General features: G+C 36.7%; 1 protein-coding gene across 1 annotated transcript in view; it reads right to left on the minus strand.

Moving 5' to 3' along the window:
* myom3 (myomesin 3) overlaps positions 1-22,075 on the minus strand; it is a 98,781-nt gene that overhangs the window by 23,587 nt on the left and 53,119 nt on the right. The window contains exons 11-18 of the mRNA XM_079836054.1: positions 19,690-19,831; positions 18,230-18,429; positions 18,063-18,116; positions 15,738-15,865; positions 12,075-12,258; positions 10,029-10,203; positions 9,828-9,949; positions 5,919-6,106 (exon numbers count right to left, since the gene is read on the minus strand). Coding sequence (XP_079692180.1) covers positions 5,919-6,106; positions 9,828-9,949; positions 10,029-10,203; positions 12,075-12,258; positions 15,738-15,865; positions 18,063-18,116; positions 18,230-18,429; positions 19,690-19,831 — 1,193 coding nt within the window. The remainder of the gene's footprint in view (positions 1-5,918; positions 6,107-9,827; positions 9,950-10,028; positions 10,204-12,074; positions 12,259-15,737; positions 15,866-18,062; positions 18,117-18,229; positions 18,430-19,689; positions 19,832-22,075) is intronic.

Genomic DNA, 22,075 nt, shown 5'->3' on the forward strand with positions numbered 1-22,075 from the left:
TAATTCTTTTGCAGTTAACAGGTGTCTTTTCTCCGCCACATGTTTTTGTCTGACCCTGCTGACCCAACGAGCATTTCACTGTCCAATGGTCACGCCTTAACTGCAATGTCTAGTATTGCATTAGTATTGCATCCTTCTCATGGGCATTTAATACTTTTTGACTTTTCAGTCTGAGTTAAATCTCTTTTTTGGCTCAATTTATCTGTAAAAGAAAACATGCCTAATAATTCTGCACACCTGAATATAAGGTGTTTTTCATTTCCAGCCTTCATGAACAATTATATATCACTTATACATTATTAAATACTAAATCAATAGTAGTTATTAGGATTACTGTGGTTTGGAATTGGTCAAATGTGCCTGGAAAAAAAATATGATCAGAAAATCAACGTGCCTAATAATTCTGCACTCCCTGTATATATATATATATATATATTTTTTTTTTTCACTCCTTCTGAAATCAATTTTGTGGTGGTCATTTCCAGTTTTGTTGTTTTTTTTTCATAGGATGCCACATTTACCATATCAGATGCACAATAGTCACACATGACAATAAAACAAACAAAATACATTAACCTTGTTTGGTATTACAAAAAAAGGGCTGGTCCAGTGGTGTGCTATCTAGCTTTAATAACATTATCGCTTAAGGTGGGAAATATGACCAAAAACGTACAAGTAAGTAATTGCTTAATATAAGTAAAAAGTTCTCAAGTACATGTTCATTAATAAAATAAGAACTTATTAACCAACTACAATAGGACAAATAAATACAACCTAAAGATACGGATACAAAACAGTGCTTTAAGTTGAAGTACCGTTTTTTCCCTGTTGTTGTTTGTTTAACATTAACACACAGACAGGAGCGGGTATAAACTGTATTAGTATGCTTTCACTTTAAGAACTACAGTAATGTGCAGATCCAATACTGACACACGTCCCAAACTTTTTTACTCAAGAGTCAAGACATAACCGCCAATAAGAACATAGGGATATGAATGTGTGTATGATCGTTCAAGAGTAAGCCTAGAAATAGACACATTCGGTACACTTGCGCAAACTGACAGGCGGCAAACGCGTGCACAAAATCCACAGCCATTCTGACATCGGTCTGTGTGTCTACCGAATTGAGTTTGTGGTTTACATTGCTTTTATTAACTCTTTTTAGTGCTATCGGACGTATCATAGTTTTATTTGGTCATTATGCGAGATGGCAGGTGAGAAAGATTCACCTTCGCTTTCACGATCGCGTGAACTGGAGAACTGAAGCTGAAGAATAAAATCCGTTTGATGCGTCTGTGGTACAATCCGAAAGAGACCCGCGCCAAAAACACGAAAGCTGATTGGCTGCAATATAAGATGCATGCTGGTCTCATTTGTAGTTGTAATACAGCGAACTATAGTTGGACTAGCAAAAAAAAGAACTACAACAGCCCGGAATAAACACACACACACACACACACACACACACACACACACACACACACACACACACACACACACACACACACACACACACACACACACACACACACACACACACACACACACACACACACACACACACACACACACACACACACACACACACACACACACACACACACACACACACACACACACACACACACACACACACACACACATAAAAGCGCTGCATGAGCATTTCAATGAGCATTAGAGGTAGCGTTACATGGACGTAGGATAATTTAAGACCTGTTTAAAACTATTTAAGACCTAGAACTCAATACTTCAGAGAATTTAAGACTTTTTAAGGCCTAAAATTTTGATTTAGAAATTTAAGACATTTTAAGACCCCGCGGGAACCCTGCCTATTCCTCAGCTGGGAGCGTGCAGAGCCTCTGAAGCCCTTTCCTTTGAAAATGCATTGATTTGGACCTTCAACCGTTGGTTGCCATTGAAGTCCATTACATGGAGAAAAATCCTGGAATGTTTTCCTCAAAAAACGTAATTTATTTTCAAACTGAAGAAAAAAAGTAAATGATCAGGAAATTTTCATATTGAAGTGAACTAATCCTTTAAGTGTTGTGCTTCACTGTTACTTTTAGAGCATAAAATGGGTAAAATCCAATGTAAAAACAAAAGTGGTTTTCATTAATAATACATTTCATATTCTGTAATAAAGCTGAAATTAAATTCAATTAAATATTAGATGATAACCTTACAAATATTGCCAACTAAGTGAAAAAATGTTTCAAATAAGTTTCAGTTGAAGTACTAAAATCATTAAAGCTAAAACTGAAATAAAAATAAATTAAATCTAAATAGAAATATTAAAAACATAACTAACAAAATTACTGAAACTTAAACTAAAATAAAAACAGAAAATATTAAACACATTTATATGAATACTTAATAATATAGTATATAAAAATCTCTAAAATAACACTGTTCAAGACTAGATATGACTTTTTTGCCAATCAAATTAATTAAACAATTAACTGAAAATCAACTGAACAGATTAAGTTTGTTTCATTTTATTTGTTGGATGCCTTCAATAAGGTCAAGACTTCTGATATGGAACAGACCAAAATCACTTTATTTTAAGGCATTTTATTCATTTAAACCTAACTAGTACAGATGCTAAGTCAGTTAGATAATAGTTTACGTTGTCAAAGATGGGAACACCAATTTGCACTGCATTTGTGGACCATTTTGTTCATTATCATACTTAAAAGTCCTGTTTTAAACAACCAATAATTATCTCAGAATGCCGGCATAAACACAACATAGAGTAACTGTTTAGTAATTAAATGGTGTGTTTGTTTACATGCATCTGCAGCAACGAAAAAACGACCTGCTTTAAAAATGATAAAGGCCGTGGCCTCTGTCTATATACTCCATACTTTTCATTAAACCACTATAATGTGACGTTCACACTAGAACACAGACTAATTAAACACTGAAAACAATCTAAAATAAACAGCGCTATAAGTTTTAATTAAGTCTCCATGGACACCATAGTTGCTCGGTGACACATTTAAAGTAAGAGAACAAAGTTAGACAAAGGCAGGTGTGCCTGCACGATCGTAATGAAGTTTTGACATTATTTATGACTGATTTAAGCTCATCATTAGTCGCTGCAGCAGCATGTAAGTAAATGCATCAGTGATTTAACAAACTTTAATGTTGTGTTGTTTACACAGCTCAGTTCACCTTAGGGCTCTGCCATTAATAGTAATTCATCCAGGGCTTGACATTAACACCCGATGCGTGTGTATTTCAGCAGTGGCGTGTAAAGCAGTCACTCCCACTGGCCACTTTCGCGGGTTGAATTTTATATATAATATATACATTTTTCAATTGTAGTCTTTTAAAAAGGCATCTGAAATAAGACTAAGTGCAATGTAGAGCAGTGTTTATTTTGACAGCAAATTTTGATTTAGTTTTAGTCCTAGTCTTTTGACTAAAATGCCATTTAGTTTTAGTCATATTTTAGTCACCTTAATTTTTTGTTTTGTTTTAGTCGACTAAATATCATAAGATTTTAGTCGACTAAAATCTAATGAGTTTAGTTAAATTGTAATACATTAAGCATTACATAACCGACTGTCGCTTGAACTGACACTTTGACATCATTTTTTTTTACATTAAAAATACACGAAAGAGCTCAATTCACTTTTTTGTTTGTCTTTTAAAAACATCTATATAGTTTTTATAACTTTGTATTTCTGTTTTAGTTTGTATATCAGGTTAAGCTAAAGCTTCAAATAAGTTTGTTTATTTATTTTTTAAATTTCAGTTAACATTTATTTAATGTCAAGTAATGAAGAATTTTTTAATGGTTTTAGTGAACTATTATAACCCTGATACTTTACTGAATATATGTCAAATTCTGGTCTTTACACCTGACTATGAATTAAATGGGAATGAAATTAAATACAGTTTATTGTGAAACCAAAAACGAATAATGCGTGACTTTTAATGATAAACAAGCTCGAAATACACATTGACACTTATGAAATGTCTGCGCCTTACTATTGCAGGTGCAGGAGCTCATTCAAGATGAGGGAGATAATATATGCATTGTTACAACCGTCTAAAACATATTACTATATAAACATCGTAAAGTAAACATTGCTATTGTTCATCAGCATTAGTTCATAAACAATTGCCTGGCATAAATGTGCGCTATTCACTGATTGTGAGCCGCTCTGGAGCGCTGGACTGAGGTGCAACAGCGCCGTGTTCTCCAGCGGTTAGATCAGTTCAAATCAAATATGCGCATCTGTTACACAAGACATCAGTTCTGACTGGATCTCTTCCCTAATCGTCCTTTCCTAATATTTTCGTCTCGTTTTTATTTGTTGACGAAAATGACAGTTGATTTTCGTCATAGTTTTTGTCATCCAACACTAGTTTTTATTTAGTTATAGTCTCATTTTCGTCAGTGAAAAAAGGGCGTTGACAAAAATTATTCGTCAACGAAATTAACACTGATGTAGAGTTGACTAAAATAGTGATTTTACAAAACATATCGATACTGAAACATCCAAAACGCTTCCAATACTTCTTTTCTGCAGAATAGACACACGATACCAGCTGCTCTCTCTCTCTCATCTTTCCCACAGCGAGTGACACACAAACCCGCCTCCTGTCACTAGCCGTGTTTCCATTACAGATTTGTGCAAAACTTTTGCGATATTTTCTACATGTCGATAAAAAAACGATTCGCGAAATTACGGCGTTTCCATTAACCGATGTTATGCAACTAAAACTGATGTTTTTCCTCTCGTAGTGAATCATTCCAAAAATTATGCCACGTATGTTGTTAGGTTTATGTATATCCCATCCACCGCACTGCCCATTATTTTTAATAGGAGACGTGCGAGTTATCCAAGTAGTAATGGCCCTTACACTTGAGCAGCCATGTATGAGGTGTGTGTGGGTGTTTCTCCCTCAGATCTGCTTCAAGGTCTTGATCAATTGTGGCATTTCTTTGTTTAGAATCCAGTATTCCTGTAATTCTTTTGTCTATTATGAATTTAATAAAGTCTCCTCTTTTGTCCACACACACAGCGTCATCTGTAAAGAATTAATTATCCGTACTTTTACGTACACCAGGTGACCTGTAAATAGGCATTTTTGAGGAAATGTTCTTTTTTCGAAAACCACCTCATGCGAGCGTAAAAACATTTTTGTGATATATGGGAGTTTTTGCGAAATTGACGCGTTTCCATTGGCCGTATTTTCAATTCGCTAATCTTTTCAATTTGCGCAATTTAAAGGGTAATGGAAACGTGGCTACTCACTCATTTCATTTGCTCCGGATGAATATTGTTGGTGTTACAGGGCTTGAACTTCTGTGTATGATTGCGCAGATTATTGTGCATAATTTTACACATTCCCGCAGATTTTCTGCTCACACACAAAGTACGTGCACATAAATTACGCACTCTTTTTCGCAGCTTATTGCGCTTAAACAGTCAAATGCACACAAAATAATGTCAAAGTGCCGGTCTTGGCGAGTATTCATGTAAACACAGTCAGTTAATTTTTTTAAGTGAACATAAACAGTTGAGAAAGAAAACACATGTGTAACACAACAATAGATCTTTTTGTTGTAGGCTATTACTTGCGTATCTGAATCCCACCGTTAGTACACCTTCCTGAAAACTTAAAACACTGTTTGTTAAATGTGTTTTGTTTGGAATTAGTTTCTTTGTTCTTTATTGTATTGCTGACTGTTTACTTGTCTTATGTAATTATTTTGAGGACCTTTATCTTACATTAGATAACCTAGCATTAGTTTTTGCTTAAACGTCGATAATTGTGAAAATTAAAATTACTCCTATCGTGAAATAAGTCTTTGATTATATTGCCCACCAATAACCGTGTTAATTAATTGTGATTTCAATCTTGAACAAAAATAATATTTTGCCATAATCGAGTAGCCCTACCTTGTATACTCTCTCTTTAATGGGCTTGACCGTGACCTCCCGCCAGGCGCTCTGGGATTTCTGCCTCTGGTCCAGATAGTAGCCGCGCACAGGGTCTCCTCCGTGATTGGCAGGGGCTCTCCAGCCAATCACCATCTCTCCTCCAGTGCAGTGCAGTACAGTGATAGCTGATGGGCAGGATGGAGCATCTGCAGTGATGTGGAAAGGGAGGGTCAGAGGTCACAAAGCTGCAGCTGCATTTTGTGTAGAATTACTGCTGAAGTGAGCCACATCATGTTTGCTATTAATAGTTAATGAATGAAAATAAGTGATTATTTGATTCACTCTGTGTTTTACAGCTGAAAATCCTAAATAATTAAAAGGATGACCAAATGTCCCGGTTTCACGAAGTGTGTCCCAGTGATACTGCGCTAATAAAATTCACATGTAGAAATTTGTCCTGGTTTCAGCTGACTGAAAATGAAGCATCCTCATTGTCCTTTCAGAAATTCCAGTAAATGCTTTTTATGCAACGAATGTGTTTCAGTGTGCGAAGCATAAAGATGCAAATCAGTTTTGAGCTATATACTACTATATTTTTTGTATTATTTTAAATTATATTTTTTACATTGTATATGCTTTTGTAATTTTGCCATTACTATTTTGGTTTATTTTTTATTTCAGTTTACTTCTGATCTTTTTTTATTATTGAAAGTAAAACAAACAAACAAATTAAATCTAAATGGTAATATCTAAAAAAAAATTAGGTTTAATTTATTATTATTTTTTGTTTTAGTTCAGTAATAGTATTTATTTATTTCCAATTTGTAATTTTAGTGCTTCAACTTAAAAAAATATTTTTAGATTAAAAAAATAACTGAAATAAGTTTATTTTATTTCAGCTTAACAAATGTTCTTAATAGTTTTAGTTTAATATAATAAACCTTAAGCAAATTAGGTGTGTAATATAAATTTTCTGTCGCCCACAGAAGGTAAATCATATCGCTTAGCATTAGGATTGGGTATCGAATTTGAATTTTAACGACTCCGATTCTTATCGATTCCTAATTTAGATTCCAATAAGGTAAAAAAAACCCTTAGATATCATTCACATTTATTCTAAGTCTTATTGTAAAACATTTCATAGGAGCTGAATACCATGAAGAAAAATCAACAGGCTTTGATTACACAAGGAATTTTGCTTATGGTTTAAAAATACCAAAAGGAAAAACAACTAGCCTAACTAATATAAATTTCAAGCATTATTAAAGACAATTAAACACTTAGTAATTAAAAAAGAACAAATAAATAATCAAATGCACAAATAAATACAATTGATCAAAGATATAAATATAGAAAGAAATAAACATTTTCAGGTATTTAGGTACAGAAACTGCAGCCTGGCTCCGCCCTCCTACATACTTCCGCTCAATTTAAATTTTCCTTCAGTACTCCGTCTGGGATTGCAGTATATTCTCTGGTTTTCTCCAGTCAAATTTGAACCAGTCCAATCAGCGAACAGAGGGAGTGGCTGAGAACAATAACGTTGATGTCGTTGTTTTGACGTTGAATTTATTTTATGATAAATATGTGGCTATATAGCAGCGCTCCCTTAGTGCTTGCCTGTGTCCCAGTGTGCATACTATCCATCCTAAATAGTATGTCACAGACATTTCAAATACTATTTAGGGCACATAGTGTGCACATTGAGATGTAAGGCTTATCTTTTTCACAGTTTGCAGTGTGTGTGTGTGTGTGTGTTCACTACTCACTGCCCCTAATATGTGTGCACTAACTCCGACTATGGGTTACCATAATTGTCCTTCATGTCACTTTTTCTCTTTTTCCATCTCAAACCTCTTCTGTTCACAGCTGATCGGAGGATATTGCGTGTCCTTTATTGCAATTTGATGATTTTTGTAAAATCACATCTGTTTTTGCTTTTCAAACTCTGAGAGGTTTCAGTTTAATATGTTGCAGGCTCATTTATTGATTAAATTTTTTTATTATAAATAATATTGATGATAATAAATTATATAATAATATTGGGCTTGTTTTTGATGCTGCGGTTGCTTATTTGTCTCGCGAGAGATGGCAACTCTGGCCAATAGATTTAAACGCCTTCAAGGAAGTTAACACTTGTCAATGGAGAGTGGCCAGACGCTCTGTACAAATGAAATGTACGAAAGTCATGTAGGACCAGGCTACAGAAACTGTATAATCAAATGTAAAATAACACTGCACTTTATGAATAAAATATAGGCTATACAGTACATTACAAATAGTTCAATTATATTCTGTCTAGAACAGCGAGTGAGTTTTCTCATTGTCTTTTGTTTGATTAAATGTTGAGAGCTGCACGGATCACACATACATTTTCATCTTTTTTTCTCAACTGTCTTAAGACATAACCAACTGTGTTTACGAGAAAATTTGGACATATTTTGTGTGTATTTGTCCGTTCGTGTGATGTGAAAAAAGACGAGGAAGAGAACTCAGTTCATTATGGCGAGAAGCCGTTCTGTGCGCACGTGTGTGTGTGTGTGTGTGTGTGTCTGCGGCACAGAATGTTTAAAATCACCTATTCTGTGCGCACGTTTTGGATGTGTGCAGAACACGGAAAAGAACCGATAAGTGGAATTTCTTATCGAATCACTGGTTCTGGGGAATTTGGAACCGGTTCTAAATACCCATCCCTACTTTGCAAAATAATATTATATGTGGAATTACATTAAATGATTTTAGGTTTCAATCTTGTAACTATTTTGTGTTAAAATGTAATAAATGAAATGTGTCTGCAATTCTTTAACTCTAAATTCCCATATAAATGCAGGCATTATAACAGTGTTTTTGCGACAGCACAATGTTAATGTTCCTCTAACATCCTGCTTTTAAACTTCTCCGCATTAAATTACTGCAATTAATTCAGCCATAAGGGTTCCAATGCGGCATTTCATTTACACAGACTACAAAATAAACTTGCCTAAAACTTTTTTTTGCTGACTTGCAAGCAAAGCAATTTCCTTCAGGAAATTCAAATATTGCTTACTTATGTCATTTGCATTTGATTCCATTCAAAATGTAAGGAAGCTGAAGAGACCGCAGCGGTTTTAACAAAAAATAAATGATCATGTACAATATCTCTCATTTCAATGAAATTATCATCTGCAACTACTGTTAATTCTAATGCAATCTCAGAGGATGATGGGAACTTCTGGTCAACCTAATAATTAACGAATTAATACTTTTCTGTGAGGATAATGTGATCACAGGTTTGATCAGCAGTAACATGTGGTTCAAGCGTCTCTGGTGTTCGACGACAACAGACGGAGCATCTGTCCTGATCTCAGCCCACATCAGTGCAGGAGTGCCACTCAGAATCAGACGTTATTACAAAGAGAAAAGCCAAGCCGTCAGACAACAGCCTATTACTGTCAGGATTGAGCCAGACACAGAATGACTCCACTTCTACATCTCTTGAGTAACAAGCTTGTCTTTGGTCACGACTGTGAGACACAGGAGCATCATGTCTGCACACCTCTTCTGCTTTTCCCCACATAATGAAGCTTATATGAATATGTACTTAACCAGCAGCAGCAGATTTCCTAGAGACAATGTTCGAGTGCTGTGGGTGATTTCTAAAGCATGAATATGAGGTCACTAATGCCTTATGAGAAATTATTTGCACATTGATAATATGATTGCTAGGATGTTCTGGGTGGTTGCTCGCTAACCAAAAAGAACAAGAGTTCTCCTGCTGTCTCTCTCCATGCAGGAAGCTCGTTCATAGAATTATAAATTCACACTGAGACCGTAAACAGTTTTCTAGAGCTCGAGCAGACAGCCGGCAGCACTTTAGACGAGACGGCGTCCTATTTAAAGCTGTCTGGCTGCGTGCTCTCATCTGGTTCGCTGGACGTTTACACTTACATATCGCTGATTTGACTCGAATGGCAGGAGACTCGTCCGAGTAGATGCTGTTTCCCGCCAGTCCCACAGACTTCACCCAGAATACATACTCTTTATTGGTCTTCAGGCCATGAACTGTAAACCTGAGCGAAGAAAAACAGTTTTTAGTAAGAATATTGGGATTCTGTAGTCATAATTGCCTCTTAAACAACAAGAAGAGACCTGGTTTTGGGGATGGGCTTGTTGTTGATGGTCTTCCACTCTCCACTTCCAACCTCACTGCAGTACAGGTAGTATCCCACAATGCCCTCTGTCATTTTAGGCTCCTTCCACTGCAGTAGGACTGAGCTGTTAGTGTCTCGGGTGGGCAGGACGGCGTTTGGTGTGGCGGGAACTCCTAAAGCGCATTAGAACAAAACCCACATTGAGCTGTACTAGTTTACATACACAATACCTTGTTTACTCTCCCTCAAGTTGTTCCAAACCTGTATGAGTTTCTTTCTTCTGCTGAACACAAAAGGAGATATTTTGAAGAATGTGGGTAACCAAATAGTTGATGGACCCCATTGACTTCCATAGTATGGAAAAAAAAAATTCTATGGAAGTCAATGGGGACCCACGGTAACCAGGAGGGGACATCTTCGGTTCACTTAGTTTTGTCGTGGCCACGACATATTTACTCGTGGGAATGTCATATTAACTCATGGGAACGTGATAAGTCGTGGCCACAAGATCATATGTAACCCTATGTTGAGGGAACAATATATTTTTCTCGTGGCTATGACTTCTTTATATTAAGGGAACAACATCTATTTCTCATGGCCACGAGTTAAATGCGTAAAAAATCTGTGTGACCACAACAACCTGGAATTATCAGAAATGGATAAGCCTATAATAATATTTATTTTTAATTAAGAGTTGGATGCTCATGCTAACATGAGCACAAAATTAAAAAAAATTAGTTGGACGTATAATAATCAAGCACATTACAAATATATTTAAATGCATAGCATACGAGTTTAAATACAAATGGCATTAAAGTACATTTTAGTTTACCATAAATGTTTGTCAGTACATTCAGCAAGACAATACAAGTAATTATGAAATTACAAATAAATATGTACTTAAATCCTGCTTAAGTGGGTTAAAAAGCACTCTTAATTTTAACTAAATGCATTTATTATAAATTTAAACTAGAATACATTTTCATTTAATTGTAAATAATAACATGCAGTTAAGTGTCTGAAAACATTAAAAGTATATTCTTATAAAGTATATTATATCCGTAACAAGTACTCTTTTTAGAAGTATGCTTTTTCACAAGGTTAAACGCCATTTAAATCTATTTTAAAGTTCAAGTCAGGTCAGCTTTATTTCTATGTCGCTTTTCACAACACAGATGCTTCAAATCAGCTTTACAGTGATGATAGGAAATTTATTTTGTTTTAGATGAAAAGCTTAAGTAAGTTTTGGATTGATTAATTTCTGTGGTAAAAACTGATTTAAAAATGTAAAAACGCATGTAAAAAGAATATATTGCACAAAATGAAAACAATAATGTAAATATTATTATTATAAGTGTGAATCAAATAATGAAAAGCGCATAAAAAAAACAAGCTTGATTTCATCTCTTAAATGTCTTAGTGTGTGTTTTGGTCATAATTTAGACTTTTAAAAAAAATCTAATTTCAGATTTTTATCTCATAATTAGGACTTTTAATCATAATTTAGATTTTGAAGTCAATTTTTTCTTCAATTTTTTTTCTTATCTCAGAATTTTTAAAGTCATAATTTCAACTGTTTATCTCACAATGACTTAGCGTGTCATATTTTTTACTTTTTATCTAATAATGAGGACTTTTAAAATCATATTTTCAACATTTTATCTTATAATTATGACTTAGCATGTCGTATTTTCGATTTTTTTTCTCACTATTATAACTTTAAAAATCATATTTTTGACTTTTTAATCTAATAATGAGGACATTTAAAATCATATTTTTTTACATTTTATCTCTTAATTACGACTTTATGATAATTGAAATGAGCTGATCAGTAATATAATAGAATATTTAGTGTCCCCAACTGAGCAAGCACTCTAAGACATGCATCTCAGTGTTTTCTAACAATTTTGACTGTTTAATTCTAAGCATCAGTGAGATTATGTTTATGACTTTCTCCTTTAATGTTGCATGAAATAAAGAAAATCAAATGGAATGACATGAGCGTGAGTAAATATGTGCACGATTCCTTCATGAAAATGTTCACCTAGAGGTTGTCCCAGTGAGACGGGTTCGCTGGGAAGGGACGGCTCGCTGATTCCGTACTTGTTGACAGAACGTACACGGTAAGAGTACGACTTCCCCTTCTGCTGGTCAAATGCAGCAAATCTAGTAGACAGCACCGTCATATCCATACTGGCCAGGTGCCAGCTCTCCTTCCCTGTGATGGACTGAAATAACCAACAGTCAATGCATCTTTACATGTATGCATTATGATTTATCATTTATCTAAAATTCAAGGTAAACACTTTGCAAGTGTGTGTTTTCCAACCTGTTTTTTCTCCATTTCTGTTCTGTATATTTTTCATACACATACTGTATACAGTATACAATATTATTTTACTATAAATTACACTTGCATAAAGTAGGAAATCTCTGTGTAAATAAAGTATTGCAATATTCTCTATAATAAACAATGCATTTTTACATTTATGTATTATGATTTATTATTTATCCAAAATGATTACATTCAGGGTAAACATTTTGCAAGTATGTTTTTTTACATGGGAATCAAACCAATTTGTGTGTGTGTGTGTGTGTGTGTGTGTGTGTGTGTGTATATGTGTGTATATATATATATATATATATATATATTATATATACACATATACAATTTTATTTTTTAACTGTAAATTACAATTGCATAAAGTAGGCAGTCTCCATGATGATAAACTATTGCAATATTCTCTTAATAAAACTTGCCCGGTGGTAAATGGACATTTAAATCTTTTTCATATATATGTATTTCTGCCCCCACAAATTTCAGATGATCCCGATGAACTAGACAGTTTTATTATGGTGCTTCTTATAAAAAGTCCAATAAAGTCCGTGTCCTGTGGCAGTGTGCGGTTTCTCCTGTTCATTACAGAGTCGGCAAGCGGTTGGAGCCCTTTTTTTGTGTCTTATATTGCAAGATTCTGCGTCCTCTGCTCTGAGAACGGATTACTGCCAGCACTTTTACACCGTGAGTCACAAAGAGATGATGTGAAACTTTAAAGCTGCCCTCACAAAGCCAGAAGGATCCTGACCTTTTGCTGTGCTAAAGGCCTTGAATATGTGAAACTGAGAAGGTAAACTTGAAAAATGGCTCTTGGGTCATTTTATTTGCTCTGTAACATGAACTTCAAGCTAATTTAATATCTGCTAGAGTTACTGGATTTGTACAAACACAGATATACACCATGTATATACTCAGAACTAGAATGCTCTCATTTGACAAATAGAAATATTAGAATGATGAATAATTATTAGAATGAGTTTTCATACTGAACCTATCCAGTGTTGTTATGGTCAAATAAAACAAAAAATTTAAACTATTTGGCAATAACGGAGTGTCCATTTACTCTAAGGGGAAATTGACTGAGGATATTTACACTAACCCCCCCTACGTCTGATTGGACCACACTAAATTACGGAAAACGCTGGATTGTCAACAATAGCAAAGGGTAAGGCATGTGGCAGGAAGTTGACGCAAGTCGAGTTCGAATCCACCTTTTGCAGAACTCGCTCTACTTCCTTTTTCTAATCCCATATCAGATTGGAAAGGCATTCATTTTCAATTCAAATGAAGAAAATATTTGCCAAGTGGAAATAAAGTATCTAACGAGTGTTTTATAATAAAGTGTTTATCGATTAGGGGTAGATGTAGGGAGGGGGCTTTATGGTCCCAATAAGGTGGCATCCATTTAATAAATGTTAATAAATATAATAATTTATACTCTATGGGCCTCATTCATGAAACAAGAGCAGAACGAATTTGTGTGTAAATCGTTCGTAAAGCCGCTCTGATGTAAATTTTCGGATACACAATTTTCAAAATGTTAGTTGGTACGAAAGAAATGTACACCTGCTCCCTCCCTACCACGTGTAAATGGTGCGTAAAACATTTGAACATTCTGTCTTCTAATTTAGGCAAACTGATATTGCATTTTGATGCACTATGTACCATAATAATATTTCAAGATTTGATTTGCGCCGTCTTTAAAAATGTTTTTACTCTTCAACGTTGGGTAATAGGCAGCGCTTGTCACTGTCACTTTTTACCCGGCTGTCCAATCACAGTGGAGGAGGGGCGGGACAAAAACTACACCGACCAATCTTCCACTTGTACACTGACTGAACAACAATAATGGAGAAGTTAATACTACTTTTTACTGCATTTTTTATATTCAGTAATATTCTTCAAAATGAGATACTAGTAACGCATTACTGCCATGGATATTCTGTATCATAACAACCAAAGTATCGCAGCTGGAAAAACGCTGCCCTTGCAAAGCACTTTCAAGCGCCACCAGCTGGCCGTTTTCAGAAGAGCAACAGGCATTTTTTAGCTGGCTAAAAAAGCTTTGGTGGACACACGATAATTTAATATTTATTGCTAGTCATATGGCCAATTAGTCTTTTTAGCATTTATGCAAAATACTGGAGCCAAACCTGAGAAAGAATTGCAGAAGATTCCACAGCGTTCCTGCACACGTCATTTGCAGTTGTAACTCGTGGGCGGGGATTATGCTAATTATGAATAAGTGTGCACTCGCGTCCTATTTACGCCTGTTTGGAATTCATTAATATACACGTTTAACTAACGAATCCGTGGTATACGGAGCGTTTGTGAATCTGGAGGAGAGTTTTCATAAAGGTCCATTTTACACGCAAATTACTATTTTTTTTAATTTGTTCATATATTTACGAAAGTTTGCATACCATTTAATGTACAACAACACTGAGGTTCAAATAGTATCTGCCACTATTTACCATCTACATATTTAGCATCTATTTACACTTAGAAAATACTGCTATTTTTACATAGCGCAAATATCTGCTGCCTAAAAATATATTTTAGCAATTGAAATCAAGCTGAAATAAAATAAAATATTACATGAAACCTAAAACTTAAAAAAAAAAACTACAGATGTTGATGTTAAAATGAATTAAAGCTAAATGAAATATTTAAAAAACAAAAACTAATAAAAATGTCAAAAGCACATTAATTACAAAAACTTAAACTAAAATTAAACAGAAACTTTTTTCAATAAATATGAACAAATACTAAAATAGTAAATAATACTAAAATAACACCAAACCCATCAAGCTAGATAAGATTAATCTAACATTTATATATTTTACATTTATAGTTACATTCAAAGCAATTTAAAAATGAGGAATACAACAACCCAACACATGCTCTTTCCAATTAACTCAGCTTTGGGTTTCTTCTTGGATCAGTTTTTAAACAGAGCGCCCAAAGGTTTTTTGCAATGAATCTATCAGTACGGCCAACTGAGAGTCACATTTTCAGACTGAAGCAACATCTCAGAAAATCAGCAAGCAAGTGCTTTGAGGTCAGAAGGAAACACATTATGCAGCCGTCACATAACTCGGATGAGCTGCGTTAAGATCTCTATACTTCTAATGAACCGTTCGCTTTGCACCTGCTGCCACCCAGGACACAGCATTCACAGTCTCTAATTAGCCGACTCGTCAAAGTGCAGTGTTAATTTGGCCCGCTGGCTCAGTGTGTAAAGCCGACGCAACTTTAAGGCCTGCGGTCGAGGATAAAAACTACAAACGCAGTAGCGCAGGACCCCCACAGGGCCAGTCTTAATGAGCTGAACTGCTAGCAGTGCGTGGGACGAAGGTCAACTCTCACCCGCTCCACGAAGTAGGTGAGAGGCTCTCTGCCCCGCGGATCCGGTTCAGTCCAGCTCAGCACGGCGTAGGTGTCGCTAAGCTCACAAACTCGCACATCAGTGGGGGGGGACGGCACTCGGATTTGACCTGCAGGCGGCAGAAGGGAAAGACTGAGAACGCTGGCAACATGGAGCATTCAGAAAAGAGCAGGAGAACGAGGGACTGATGGAGAACGGGTAAAGGTATGGTCACAGAAAAACAAAAGATACATATTTTTCACTAAATATAAATATGGGTTAGAACAACACTCTGAAATGCATCATAGCAACACAATGAGCAGACATTCTTATATTCATATTTTTCTCAGCTCCATTTTTCGTAGAGAGTTAAGAATTTTTATGCTTTTTATGTATGGCTTGGTTGTCAAACACTATTGAAATTCTACTACATCCAAGGGTATTCAGTATTTGACCTGTAATATTCTCAAAACATTTTTAACTATTGAAATGGCATTTATTTCATGTTGCACAAATGCATTTTTATACAGTATATGACAACAGATTATTAGTTCAGTAAATCATAGATAAATATTCCCAAAACTAAATAAAGCATAAATAAAAAGCAAGTTTTTTTAATTAGTGGCCACTTAATCAATATAAAATTATCAATATGAATACTTGGAGGATTAAGCATTTCTATGTATGGCTTATTCACCAAACTCTACTTTAATCAATTGCGATTCATTTAGGATGCATTTTAGGATTAATTTAGGATTTAGATCATAGACAGCAAGGCAGCCAACTAGGGTTTGGAACAGATCTCTATGAGGATGTATGCAGTGTGGATTACAGTTAAACTACTTTATTGATTTTTGGTTTGCATGTAATGCATTAGGAAATCCAGCAGCTCCTCAAAGTTTCCGTGCATGAATGGAAAACACACACACACACACACACACACACACACACACACACACACACACACACACACACACACACACACACACACACACACACACACACACACACACACACACACACACACACACACACACACACACACACACACACACACACACACACACACACACACACACACACTGCAGTGCTCAGTAAAACCACTCATTCTTTAAAAAGAACAGGTTCTTATCGGCTCCTAACGGCACATCATAATGGCCCATGAGTCCCTGGTGTTGCCATGGCAGTTAGCAGCTCAGCTTCAGAGACATATCATCATCTTTTTAATGCTGAATGCTTATAAAACTGCCCAAGTCTTTATGGGTATTGCCAAACCGGGGAGCACAGACCACCTGTGAATGCTTTATATCAGATCTGCCCTCTGAAACAGAGCAAATTCATCATCATAACTGTCTGAGCTATAATGTTTTTAGGGTGGTTAATACATGGAAAAGAAATACGTCTCAAAAGAGACAGCAGGAGCAACAAATCAATAGTTTAAAAGGGCGAATCTCATAAATCCTGTCAAGATCATGTCCAGGTCATATTTTACCTTCAAATATGAAAAAAAAAAAAACTGAAATATTAAATAAAAGAAAATGAATTGACTGACAAGTAAAGCATTGGTTATTATTATCGTTAACATCTGTTACTTGAAATAATTTGAAAGTTAACTGAAATAAAATGTATATAAAAAAATTAAAAAATGTATTTCGGCAAAAATCCTCATTTTTGTATAGTTTAACGAAGTACTAAAATAACTAAAACTGAAATAAAAATATGTCATATAAAACATTATAAAAATGACAAAAACTAATTACTAAAACTTTAACATTGAAATATAAACATAAATAAAAACTAGATTACTACATCAATGATACACCAGTGTCCAAAAATTATAATTAATTTAATATAATTTAAATTAATTGTATTGTATATTATATAACACAACATTTGCGGTCGGGAAGTTCGGTCCGGACTTGATCCGTTTTGGAGCATCTTTGCTCGAACCAGAGATGTTCGGACCAATCAAATTGTCAGGGCGGGCTTTATACAACGATGGACAGATGATCAACAGTGACGTAAGTGCAGAGGCATTTTCTTTCCTGGTTCGGTTGAAACACGCCCCATAATCACAGCCCAATGGAGCCGTATCAGACTCATATTCTGACTACAATCTGAGTATGACGACGTCAGGCTAATGAAATATGACTCAGAAGTGTCAACCCTACACTGTGCCTTTTGACTAACCGGACTCGATGCAATGAAACGATCTCAGGATGCGAGTAGTAAATCTGAGTTTTCTCTGCTGTGAGTGTAGAAGTGTTTCTTGTGATCTCTTTAAGCGACTGCATCAGCTGAAATCATGAGCGTTGTGATCTACTCACTCTCCAGCTGGTCCTTAGTGATCACAATCTCTCTCCCGCGCTCCACTTTCACCACTGAAAAAGAGAAAGAGATGAGGAGGAGATCAGAGATAAAGATGGATGCCGCCAGTATCACATGAAAGTCGGTGTAAATTCCTGACCTGCAGGCTTCATTTAGACGCTCTTACCCATAGTCCTGCTGGGCTCCAGGGGGTCAGAGGTCATGATGGGGTCAGTGGGTTTAGACGGGCGACCCACACCTGCCTGGTTGACTGCACACACTCGGAACTGGTACATTGTGTTTTCCTTCAGTCCCATCACGGGATACTGACACACTCTCTGGATGGCGTCATTACAGCGCTCCCACTTCCCAACACCGATGTCACACCTGCATGAAAGAAATGTGGATGTGAGCATGTTACAATATAAATGTATTAACTTTGCAGCTTTATTAGTAGTGGCTGTTGCCATGGAAAACAATCAGAACACTCATTTAGCAACAACATAGGAACCACCCATAAAAACCATAGAACCTCAGATCACCTTAATATCTACGTAGCAACACCCTAGCAACCACTCAGAACCCCCTAGCAACAGGATAGCAATGCATTAAAAACACTCTCAGAATTTTGCATCCCCCTAGCAACCACTCAGAACCCCCTAGCAACAGCAATGCATAAAAATCACTCAGAACTTTCCAATCCCCTAGCAATGCCCTGGCAACCACTCAGAACCCCCTAGGAACAGGATAGCAATACATTAATAACACTCTCAGAATGTTGCATCCCCCTAGCAACCACTCAGAACCCCCTAGCAACAGCAATGCCTAAAAAAATCACTCAGAACTTTGCAATCCCCTAGCAATGCCCTGCCTACCACTCAGAACCCCCTAGCAACAGGACAGCAATACATTAAAACACTCTCAGAATGTTGCATCCCCCTAGCAACCACTCAAAACACCCAAGCAACAGCAATGCATAAAAACACTCAGAACTTTGCAATCCCCTAGCAACCACTCAGAAGTTAGAATCCCCTAGCAACAGGATAGCAATACATTAAAAACCACTCTCAGAATGTTGCATCCCCCCAGCAACACCCTAGCAACCACACAAAATACCCAAACAATAGCAATGCATAAAAACACTCAGAGCTTTGCAATCCCCTAGCAACCACTCAGAACCCCTAGCAACAGGATAGCAATACAACCCACTCTCAGAATGTTACATCCCCTAGCAACACCCTAGCAACCACTCAGAAAACCCACTAACTCAATAATGCAATTAAACCAAATATTAAGACATTGTGAAATGCAACATTTTGAATGTAACTTTTCTCTAAAAGTGTTATTTTGTAATGAAAATAATAATTGTATTAAAGTAGACAAATGTAAAACAGAAGCATTTTCACTGATGGAATGAATGATTGGGGTTTTTGCAGTCATAATAAGATGCAATTATCTCTAACAACTAAACAAACCCCGGCAGAACGTTGTAGAGTAAAGCAGCATGTTGCTAGGAGACAGGAAAGTTAGGCACTTGTACTTTCTCACCTCAGATGTCTCATCAGACATCCCCATGTCTTTTATTTAAAGTTTTATCCCTAAAGAAACAGAAGCTGCTCCATATGAGCATCATGGATCATGTTTCACCTCTCGATGAAGTAACCCTGGACAGCGGCAGCTCCGTCTGCACTGGGAGGCATCCACGAGAGGAACACATAATCTCGGCTCACATCCGAGCACTCCAGCTGTAGAGGAGAACCTGGAGCACCGACCACCACTGCAGAGCCATCTGAACACACAGAGAGGAGGAGAAATCATAAATCAGATCATCATGTTGAGGACTCACATGTTTCTCCTAGAGTGCGTTAAGCTCGAGCTGAGATGTTTTTCAGAAGAGATCTCAACAATGTCTCAAACTGCGCTCAGATTTGTCAAGAACCTTTCAACCAAAAGCCTGAGATCTCAGTATGAACACAAACTCTTCCAAGATCAATGCATTCATATATATATATTAGGGCTGTAATCTCCCAGTCGATTAGTCGATTTTTAGTCGATACGTTCTGGCTCGACCAAAATTCAGATTTTTGCCGCGTTCATTTCATCAGTTTTGCCGTGTTCATTTCATCAGGTGGAAAGCACTAATTGCTAATGGGGGTGTTTTCAGAGCAGCCCTTTTACACACGTAACAGTCTGTCTTCAGAACACACCTTTTTTTTTATTACTTCTTTTGGATTAGCCCAACCCACTGGAGAAGAGAGACAGATTGAAGTAGGCTACTTTGCTGTATATTATTTATTTAATTGTGAGAGCGTTTTCCTAGTCAGTCCTCTTCTATCATGTCAACAAAGAATAAAAAAAAAAATAGAAAATGGGAAAAAAGTTGAATGCAAATTTTGTAAGCAATAGTTTGCATAATCACAGCTCGACGACAAACATGTCATATCACCTAAAGACGGTAAGCTAACTTGTCTGCGTTAGGTTGCCCCGTCTGTTTTGAATTGCCCCGTCCCTTTTATTATTGTGCAAACTGCAAATTTATTTCTAGTATTATTTATTGAATTTGGGCACTTTATTATTTTATTTTTTATTAGGAGCCTAATGCATATGCGATGCACTCTACCCACTGTTTGTATTCTTATTAGCCTATGCTTTATTTTTCAGTTATGCACTTTATTTTGTTTCTGCTCTTGATCTGGCTTGTTTAATAAATATTCCTTTATTAAAGTGGACGTGCCTTTTGTGTTTAAGAGTAAAAGCTTGAAGTTAATAGTCTATTCGCCATGAAGCTGAGCTGAGCTCCTATATGTTCGAGCTGCACAGAGCGGCTGAAATTATAGTGTCTGTCAGTTATTATAATACATATGACAAAAACAATTGTCTAAATTATGTTGCATATTCCTCAAAAGTTCTTGTGATGATATCACTAGTTGACAACATAGAACTATTTTCGGAAATCATACATAGGCTATGAAATTGCGCAGGTGCACGTGATGCAATGCAAGCCGACAGACTCATTTCAGTGCAAAATAATCAGGTCAAAAACGATTTAATACACTGCAAATAGCCTACTAGTTTTTTATGTTTATTTATAATTCATTTAGGCAGACAACAAGGCTACCAAGTACTGCGCACAGTGCGCAGCTAATTCATTTAATGGGGTTTTTTTCATAACGTCATTTTTAGTCTAAAATTTCAGGACTTCAGTCGACCAAGATTTTCTTTGGTTGATTACAGCCCTTATATATATACATATATATATATATACATATATATATATATATATATATATATATACATATATATATATATATACATATATATATATATATATATATATCCATCCATCCATCCATCTTCTTCCGCTTATCCGGGGCCGGGTCGCGGGGGCAGCAGTCTAAGCCGAGATGCCCAGACTTCCCTCTCCCTAGACACTTCCTCTAGCTCTTCCGGGGGGACACCGAGGCGTTCCAAGGCCAGCCGGGAGACATAGTCCCTCCAGCGTGTCCTCGGTCTTCCCCGGGGCCTCCTCCCGGTTGGACATGCCCGAAACACCTTCCCGGGAAGGCGTTCAGGAGGCATCCGGAACAGATGCCCGAGCCACCTCAGCTGTCCCCTCTCGATGTGGAGGAGCAGCGGCTCTACTCCGAGTTCCTCCCGAGTGACTGAGCTCCTCACCCTATCTCTAAGGGAGCGCCCAGTCACCCTGCGGAGAAAGCTCATTTCGGCCGCCTGTATCCGGGATCTTGTCCTTTCGGTCATGACCCAAAGCTCATGACCATAGGTGAGAGTAGGAACGTAGAGTGACCGGTAAATCGAGAGCTTCGCCTTACGGCTTAGCTCTTTCTTCACCACGACAGGCCGGTACATCGACCGCATTACTGCAGAAGCTGCACCGATCCGTCTGTCAATCTCCCGTTCCATCCTCCCCTCACTCGTGAACAAGACCCCTAGATACTTAAACTCCTCCACTTGGGGCAGGAACTCTCCACCAACCTGGAGTGGGCAAGCCACCCTTTTCCGACTGAGGACCATG

Source organism: Gobio gobio, assembly GCF_949357685.1.
Source record: "Gobio gobio genome assembly, chromosome: 15".
In the NCBI taxonomy this organism is placed as follows: domain Eukaryota; kingdom Metazoa; phylum Chordata; class Actinopteri; order Cypriniformes; family Gobionidae; genus Gobio; species Gobio gobio.